The sequence below is a fragment of the Sprattus sprattus genome, assembly GCF_963457725.1.
Source record: "Sprattus sprattus genome assembly, chromosome: 1".
NCBI classification, from domain to species: Eukaryota; Metazoa; Chordata; class Actinopteri; order Clupeiformes; family Clupeidae; genus Sprattus; species Sprattus sprattus.
This window is the reverse complement of record NC_137920.1, coordinates 54,328,311-54,338,185: the sequence shown is the minus strand read 5'-3', so window position 1 is coordinate 54,338,185 and position 9,875 is coordinate 54,328,311. Positions and strand designations below refer to the sequence as shown.

General features: G+C 47.5%; 1 protein-coding gene across 1 annotated transcript; it reads right to left on the bottom strand.

The window, feature by feature from the left end:
* Positions 1–1,170: 1,170 nt before the first annotated feature.
* Positions 1,171–7,083, bottom strand: LOC308377515 (insulin receptor substrate 1-B; the record flags this gene model as incomplete). The annotated part of the gene is made up of 2 exons (XM_080854204.1): positions 1,171–4,535; positions 6,732–7,083. The coding sequence occupies 2 exons, from the start codon at positions 7,081–7,083 to the stop codon at positions 1,171–1,173; spliced, it is 3,717 nt and encodes a 1,238-aa protein (XP_080710330.1).
* Positions 7,084–9,875: the final 2,792 nt, after the last annotated feature.

The following is a 9,875-nucleotide window of genomic DNA, read 5'->3' as shown; positions in this document are numbered from 1 at the left end:
AATACAACACTTCAACCCACACACAGCTCTTGCTAATGGTCTGGGAGCCTAAAGTCCATTATGGAACTGGTTTACAGAATGCCTTGCTCTGTGAGCCGTGGATGGGGTCACACTTTACCTGCAATGCCTCTCCCTTTTTCATCTCATATTCTCAGGAAAGTGAGAATGTGTGTGTGTTTGTCTGATTATGCGCCACACTCTTAACCCTTGTATTGAAAACACGACCCACATACCGAAACAACACACAGATGATGTAAACAAACATGTTGTTACCTAGGAGTGACAGTACAATGTCAGACACAGTGCTGGGGTAGGCACAGAAAGTCTGCCACCACACATCTCCCTAAGTCTTGCATGGGAGACCAAACCCTGCCATACATCTCCTCAGAAAATGCCAACTCAACAGTCTCACCCAAAGATTGACAGAGGAATGACAGAAAGACAGAGAAAAAGATGAAATGAATAGAAGTGAGAGAGTGAAAAGAGAATGGAGGGCAGAATGGTCACTGACAGATGCTACAACGCTGTGGCCACACTTGACGATTGGTATGTAGCGAGGACACACACACACACACACACATCTCCACAGAGACTGACTTTAAATCCTGTAATTAGTTCAGACGCACAGAGTGAGTAAAATATAGATAAGGTTGCGCAGACGCAGCACAGGCTCCCACAGCAACGCTTCAGAGCAGCGGCGGATCTCTCCCCATCCTGTCACAGTACACCCACAGTCTGACCACACGCACCACTGTCAGTGCTACTATACACACTCTGTCAGCCTCGCACTGCTCCTACACCCTGCCTTCCATCCCCTAATAGGGCCTGACACAGAGTTATCGCCATCCAGAACTAGGCCATTTACTACGGTGGCACAAAATCAAACAGCACGAGCCCAAAAATAACAGTGGAAAGAGGGTGTTACTCATTCATGAGTTCAACCGTCTTTTCTACATCACTCGGAGGGCTGAGCACGGTGGTGCGTTTTTCCCTTCATGGACTTGGACTGTGTGATAGTCCAGAAATAACAGCATGAAAAACAATGAATGTACAGCTTCAGTATGATGTTAAAGTTGGGAATTTAAAAGCCCTTTTGATCTGGGTAAAATAAAACACATACACTGAACAGCCTAAATACGTGCTGAATTTCTGAATGGTAAAGTGCGGAAATTAAAAATTCTTGAAGCATAAAATGCCACTAAGCAAAACATTTATGACAGTGCTGTTCTTACCTTTGCCTTCATTCCTGCTATTCTGGTGAACTCTGAGCTCCTCTGACTTGTAGAAGTCAATGCTGGCATAGGTGTTGATGCTGGAGCTTGCACTGCCCCCCACAGACCCTCCCCCAAGGACTGAGGAAAACAGAGAGTGGGTGGGAGTGGACCCGTCCAGGCCTGTCTGCGCACAGTCCTTGGTGGCTAGGTCCAGGTCTATGTAGTTGAGTCCTTGTTCAAGGGAGCCTGAAGGAGCCGGGGTAGAAGGTACAGTGCACACCCCAGTACTGACACACTGCGGGATGGTCGCCTGGCTCCCGCTCCACGGGGAGCCCTCCAATCCCACACAGTGAGATGGCACGACCTGGCTGCTCTCATAGTACGCGGAGGACAAGGAGAGGGGCAGCGAGGGAGATGCGATGAAGGTTTCGGAGCGGTGACGCCGCCTCCCAAGGGGGTCTGCCCTGACCAGCCTGGTCCCCTGGTCTGGACTAGAAAAGGGCTTGGCGGATAAGTTCAAAGCCTCGTCTTGGGACATGGATGACGATGACTGGGCAGTGTGTGTAAGGGGCTGGGATGTGTTGGTACACCTAGCTGAGGGATCAACGAAGACCATTTCAGAGTATTCTGCTGGTATCTCTGCCTGCACCAGGGCCAGAGGGCCAGTCTTTCGGTGGCCCAGCTCCACGTCCTGCACCACCTGGGGTGCAATGACACGATCCTCTCGGGCCTTGGGTGCCACAGCCGGCGTCAGGGCATGAGCCGGGGAGAAGGAGGAGAGGGGCGTGTGGGATAGAGGAGAAGGGGAGTTTCCCAGGTCCATGTTTACGTATTCGGAGGACACAGAGGAGGACAGGGGTGCCGAGAAACTGCGGGGGAGGTTGTTGGCGCTGCTTGGGCAGGGAGGTGGTCTGTGCAAGGGTCGCGGAGGTCCCGGGGCTACCGACAGTCCTGAGTCTTTCCTCCTCTGGCCTCTCCCTCTCCCACCACACTCTCTACCGTAGGCTATGCTCACATACTCCCCAGGGCTCTGGGGCACGGTTGGGAGAAGGTTCTCCCTCACCCTGGGCAGGGTGTTGGCTTTGGACATGTCCACAAAGAGGCTGGATGGACGACCCTTTCTCTGCTGAGAGTAACTCTGCTTCTGAGACCCTGGCCCTGCGCGCCTTTGATTTTGATGGTGGGTCACCTCTTTGGCACGTGCTCCCCCGACCGAGAATCCCCCTGCACCCCCCATTCTGGCCATCCTCCCACCCCCTGCCATGGACAACGACATGGGCCTGTCCTCCAAGCTCTCGCTGCTGGCCGAACTGGAGGAGAAGGAGGAGGAGGAGAGAGAGAGCTGGCAGCCTCCAGTATGTCCCACTGAAGCGTCCCCTTGGGTGCTGGGGTATCCCCTCCGCCCTCCTCTCCTTCCAGTCCCACAGTCTCCCCCATTACCACCCCCTACTCCCTCGGGTCTTTTCCCCTGGCCCAGGTCATCCTCGAAGCGGGTGGAGAGCGCGTGTTTGTAGGAGCGCGGCAGTGAGAAGTATGAGTACACCATCTTGGGTTGAAGCGGGTGCTGGTCGTGATGGGATGGGGGCGTGCTACAGGCCGAGCGGGCGCTGATTGGGGACATGTTCATGTAGTCACTGCCCGCCCTGCTCTCCATGCTGCCCCGGCTGCCCCACAGGCTGCTGCCTGCCAGGCCGTGCAGGTCAGGGGAACAGCTGCTGTTTGGAGACATCATCATGTAGCCCTCGGAGCTGGGCAGGCGGCCATGCTGTGGGGGTGAGATGCTGCTGTTGGGAGTCATGGCCATGTACTCGTCTGCTCCCACTCCATCGTTCCCCTTGGAGCTGGAGTCCGACATGGGAACAGAGAGCGACAGCAAAACTGGAGTGGCTTTGACTCCTGGCAACATCGACATGTAGCCACCCTCCAAAGATGCCTCGCTTTCGTCTTTGGCTCCGATTACCCCACTCTGGACTTTCACGGACAAAACATCACCTCCCTGCCCCATCAATGCTGTGGTCGTGCCTCCTGAACCTCGACGAGATGCAAACGACTCCCTGCTAACGCTCCGCGACATCACTGCATAGTCTTCGTCCTCATCTTCCTCTTCCTCTCTACGCCTCGGGACTAACCGGTCCTGGGTGTTGGAGGATGGGAGGGATGCCCTCTTGCTGAGTAGCCTTCGCTCGGCCTCGCACTCACGGCTGGAGGATCTTCGCAGCATCCTTCGCCCGTGCGAGCGGTGGCCAGAGCCAGATTTGCCGTCCCGGTGCCCCATGACAATGTAGCTTGCAGAGCCACCCTGGAGTCCCATACCCACCGCAGACATTGAAGGAAGTCCAGAGCTGAGCAGAGAATTCTCCCCCGGGCTGGAGCCGTACTCGTCCGAGGAGCCGTAATCGCTGGGAGAGCCCGACACAGAGACTCTCTGAGGGATGCGGGTGTAAGTGGACATGGCGACACTTCCAAATCCACCAGCAGCCGCAATGATGCCACATTCGGAGCCGTGCCCTGAGCTGGAGGATAGGCTGGGAGCTGGTGAGGGAGCAGGGTTGGGTGTGTACCTGGCCAGGCTGAGGGTGATCTTGGCTGGGGTGGGAGCTCGGGTGGGCTTGGGCCTCAGCGTGGGGGTTGTGGAACAGGAAGAACCATTCAGGCTTGGGCTGGTGCTAGTAACTGTGCTTCTTGCAATGCTCGACCCGCTGTCATCCATGCGAGCGCCAATGCTAGCTGTTCGCGAGCGTGAGATACCATGCCTGGGAGTAGGGGAGGTGTTGGTGCTGCTCAGTCCACTTGCCCCGGGGGTCTCCGTGCGGGCACGTCTGGAAAAGCCCACCTGGGACGGTGGCAGATTTGGGTGGTGCCGGCGGGAGGGGACACTGATTGGATTTGAGGCGGTGCCCCCGCCGGCAGTGGCCCCCACAGACTGGGTCTTGGTGCGCTGGCGAAACTCCTCGCTCAGAGCCTTCATGGCCTCAAGCAGGGTCTCATGCATGTTCTGTGCCACAACCGAGTCTTCCACCTGCATCCAGAACTCACCAGGGCCCGTCATGGCCGAACGGCCCACCTCGATGAAGAAGAAGTTCTCTGAGTGCCCACAGCGGCGCACGTTCATCAGCTGCAGGACCACGGCAGCCACGTCAGAGTTGAGCTTGACGAAGTTGACCGTCTTGTCAGTCAGGCAAAGGCGGTAGATACCCACCAAGTTCCTGGCCTGACCTAAGCCTTTAGGCCACACCTTTACCTGCCATACCTCCTTGAAAGCAGAACTTGGAGAGGGGAGGCTACACTCGCCCCCACTTCCACTGTCCTCTGGGGTCTTACCTAAGGAGAGGGGGGGTAAAAAACAGCTTCTGAGACCAGGGAAACTGGACTATTCACTGCAAACCAGAACCCCTTAATTTACACCTTAAATTATCCTTAAAATTAATCCTGATTTTTCAGTGGGAAAATTAAGTGGATTTGTGCACAGATTAAAAAAATGAAGAGGTTTTTGAAGGGGCAAAACCACTTAAAAATTATAAAAAACAGGGAAAGTTGAGTGCATAAATAACATCTGAAAAGGCTCTTCTTCTCTACCTTAATTTAAATATTGCATTACGGTACTCTTTTACATACTGTACAAAATTCCTTAATGTATAATATGCAGTGCAAGTTCACAGCTCCTGTTTTAAGCGTTTATATAGGTAAAACATACAAAACTTACTACTTTAAATGCATGTAAAAACCCTGCAAGTACTACCAACACCAAAGGTGGCACTGATAAAAGCTGACTAACTTGCTAACTGGAGTCATCAATTTCCAACCACACTCTTGCTCGAGTGTTCACTCTTATGTTTGTATAAATACATTTACATATTCAAAAACACGCACACACATATATACAGTATATATTCAAAACAAATGTCACACTTAGTAGGCAATGCATAGTCAACAAAGACATTTGGAGTAGGGCCTCAAAAAACATTTAACATTTAAGATATCGGTTGAAAGGATAAGGATCATTCAGAGATTGCCTTCAATCTGTTTACATGTAACTCCTTATTAATCCCTTGAGTTTTGATGAATTTAGTAAAAGACCTCAACAGTTGTATCACATATCTCTGGACATTGTTTTTAAGGCGTCACTAAGGGCTTGGCTAAATTCAAGGTAAAATTAAAGGAGCATGCTCACAAATTAAGAACCCCTTAATAAAAATGAGGACCTTTCGAGTAGTTTGAGGGGCAAAGCAAGGGGAGTGTAAGTGCATTTGAGTTTATAAACTATAATAATAAGTATAAATACAAAGTAAATACAAGTGAGATGCAAAAGTTTGTTAGATACTATGCAATCTGAGGATGCACTAGAAGGGGTGGAGAATATTGTGAGGTGAACACCATGTAAAGTGTTCTGTGTTGGTTTTAAAACTTATTTTACGTAGGCCTCTATTTCATTTTATTTTTTATTCAGGTATGTATTTATTTCACCAGGATAAATGTGTGGCGCAATAAACTGAATGGAAGAAACAAATAAAATCTAAATACTATCATAATATTTTATAAAGTAAATATATATACATATATATATATATATATATATATATTTACATATAAGCGTAATGAATGGGAGACGGCAGTCCCTCAGAAAAAAAATACTTAATGAAATAAAAACGCCATGCTGTGTTTAAAGCATTTGCTCAAAAAACTAGATGCCAAATATCACCAAACATGCTAAATGGGACGATGTCTTTAAAATTCTCAGTATTCCGTTAGGGACTGTACGTTCAGCAGCAAGCACTGCCTTCTTCAAGTGACCTCGCGGTTGTGCTTCCCTTCTAATTAACTGAAAGGGAAACGTGATGTTTGCATTGAAACTGCACATGTATGCTACGGTGGTCAGTTCGCAGGGCGGGGGCGCCAGTCATTACAAACTAAATAGGAAGGATCCAGCAACAAACCCGTTTTCCAATTAAAACACGCGGTCGCTGCAGCAGCGCTATAGCACAGAAATGTAGGTTACACGCACACAGCACGCACAAATGTGTAGAAAAACAAAAACAGAGTGCCGTGTGCTGCTGCTGCTGCAGACAGGCGCTGCACAATGCGCCACCCACGATAACGAGAAGCGTAGTAATACTGCCCAGCCACTATTAAACCCAGTAATAGGACTGTGCATTTCTCAAATCATCGATGTAAATGATTAAAATAGCCAAATAGCCTATATAGCCTATGATTTAGGCCAGTCATACAATTGTACATGCCTTACGCTGGCTCTGCAGCTCGGCTCATGCTGCAACACTCCATCCCATGTTGCTGTAGAATAGTGTACGCTGTTTCAAGCCGATGTGCATTAATCACTATTAGTGCACCACCCCAATAGTATTATTGTAAGCCTGTACAGCATTGCAATCATACATTTGGATGAATAATGCATTATCGTATAGTACACAGGCTTCATGTTTTTGGACCGAAGTAACCACGCCAGGTCTGTCAACCACATTGGGAGCACAGTGTAAATAACGGTAATGATGGTTTGCTTACTTCTGCACTGAAGGTCCAACATGGCCTGGTACCATTCGTTCTGAACCTCTTCAGTATCTGCTGCAATGGCAAAGCTCTCTCCGCGCGTATAGAGCACTATCATGTGCTTATTCTTGGAATCCGCCCGCTTGTTGATGTTGAAGCAAGACTCCAGGTTAACCATTTTTTTCGGGACGGGTGACTTGCTACGGAATTTCTTCTCATTCTCGTAATACTCAAGGCGGGCAGGGCCGTGGTCCGAATCCGCACGGAGAACGAAAAATCGCCGGTGCATAGATTTTTGCTTGCGGAGATACCCGCTTTTCCGGACGTCATCATAGCATTGATGTTCAACCACTGCCTGGGTCTCCATGGCTAGCCAGGTTTCTTATTCTTCCTCCTGTGCGTGCGATTATGGTGTGCACTTGATCATGTTAACATCCCGACCTCCTCTTGCTACCAAACGGAAACAAGTGCACCCTAACACAGACAAGCTAATTTCAACATAATTCTTGCAACCGAATCTGCCTCTCATATGCCCGCCTGCGTACACACACACACAGCCTTCCCCACACACGCTCTCTGGCGTTCTCCCCCACAGCCCCCCTTTTCTCTCTCTCTCTCTTTCTCTCTCTCTCACACACGCACACACACTTAGCTGATCAGACATCGAACTGTCGTAGTTGTAATTGCTAGAGTAGGCCTACCTCGAATATATTTACTCTGTATACAGATGCCCACCACCCGGCTTACCCCTATGTGCAAGTCAAACATAAAATGCCTTCAGTAGCCATGAGTCGACTATAAGGAACGATAACGACAGGAGTTCTGTGTACATGAACAGTGTTACAGGATAATGTTTAAAAGCAGTGCTTAGTAAAACATTATAATATTGTGGACAGACCTGCGTGAATTCTGAAACTGTCATTAAGAGACTATTAGCCATGTCAAATAAGGCCATTGCGTTTAATCCTTTCTGTTTGAGAGTGCAGGAACTGCAAACATGTTAGCCAAGGTGAAGGAAGCATATCTCTTTCTCTCACTGGGTGTCAGTATGTATGCGTGTGTGCAACACGCGTGTGTCCAGTATTTATTAATTATTAAATGCGGAATCCCCATATTGGATCCCCTTTCACGCCAATAGACTCCTTGTGACACCTGTTGGTCACGGGTTGCATGGATACTATGCCGTGTCTGCAGTTGCACCACAGAAGAAGAAATACAACGACAAAGAAATACAAACAGAATACAAATACAGTCCTTTTTTGAAAATGTATAATAATAATATACTAACTAATATCTTGATGCAATAAAAAAAAATCATGCAACGACTGCGATTCATACAATCAGTGTTTTCATACAATTATTTTCTTAAAGGTAAACAAAGATTATATACATGAATACAATGAATATTTTACTACTTAACGTCATGTCTTTTGTGAATTTATTTGAACTGGATTTATTGATTGGTTGGTTAAAGGGCCTCTCTTTGGCCTCCTGCTGTTTATTGAAGAACCACACGCAGGAAGTAACCAATTAGGAACTGAGACAGAAGGCAGGGAAGGCAGACCATCGACATATCTATATATGTCTATGAGGCATACAGTCTGACCCAACAAAGTGGGCAACTTTGCTAACAGAGAATCACATACACTCAATTGCGCATGGTACCCAGACTCAAAATGGAACATTAAGTACAGAATTAAACTACCATTCTAACGGGAACACACACACAGCATTATGGGGCAAACACATCACACACACACCAGGCCATGCACCACTCCCCTTACATGCTAGATAGCCCCCACAGAGCCGGTAAAATGTCCCCAGATTGCGGTTAAACCATTGCACAAGTCCATTAGTCTGTGGGTGCAACTGGGTAGCCTAGTCCGGATTTTTCTGATGGGGAATCTTCAGGCAATGCAATGATTTGTATTTGATGTTCTTACAACCAGAGCTACAGTGTTATGCTTAAGTCCATCACAATTCCGAAACAGCAAACATAGTCTAGAAGAGGGGTTTTATCGTTTTGTCCCAGGTACCACCATTCTGACATGAAAGTACCTGTGGCCGACTGAAATGCCTGCACCACGTGCGTGTTTGTAACAGCTGCCGTGACGCCCCCTCCCCCTGCACAGATATTCTGCCTGTAAAACGATATTTTCACGATATTCGAGAGTAATCTTGAAATGTGTTGAAATATTAAAGCAAATTTATATAAAAAAAAAATGAAATGGTGAAATTATCAACATAGGGTCATGTCACGCTATTCAATGCCGTCGCGGACCCCGGTTAAAAACCCCTGGTCTAGAGATCGAAACAATATTCTACCTTCTATCTTTCACCTGGGATATTTCCATTAACCTTGTGTTTGGACTTGTTTCGTACCCTCTTTGCATTAGGATCACTAACTTCACCATTGATCAATTTTTCTCTTTGCTTTCCAATTCCTAACCGCATTACCTCTGTCTCCCTGAGAGTTAGCTCCCAGCGTTTTCGCTATGTTTTCATTGTTATTCTGATTCAGCTTTTTAGAAATATATCCAGAATTAGCCAGTAATGAAACATATTTTTCCAATGTAATGCATACTGATTCCAGTGTATAACCATGATGTCAAAGCAGAAAAAAATCCACTGCTTTTCAGGTTGTACAGTTTTTGTTTTGTAACGTTAGCTTATCTTGTAACGTTAGCTTATCTTGTAACGCCACTAGGAGGCACTGCAGATAATGAAGTTTGTGATCTGTGTTAAGACGGGCTGAAGAAGAATATGATAACAAGATGGCCATGCATGCTGAAGCTTAATTTTCGCACTTCACAGTTAACAAGGTTAGTGTTTATTCATAATAATTAAGGATAATGTATTGTCCAGCGGTCATTATCCAAAAAGAAATCCAGACGGGACGAACAGGACCCCGACATGCAGCGGAGGGTCTTGTTATGTCCTGAAGGGATTTATTTTTGGATGATGGCCGACTGTTTATTGCCAAAACGATACAAGACATTCCTCCAAAATACTTACTGACTTCAAGTTACAATGACTATCTGTTACGTTAAATGACTGGACTATTGAGGAATTATATGGAAGATGTGAATTAGAAGCACAAAACCCATTGGCAATGACAGCAGTCATTAACTTTTCAAAGCGGGGAATATCAAGAAATGA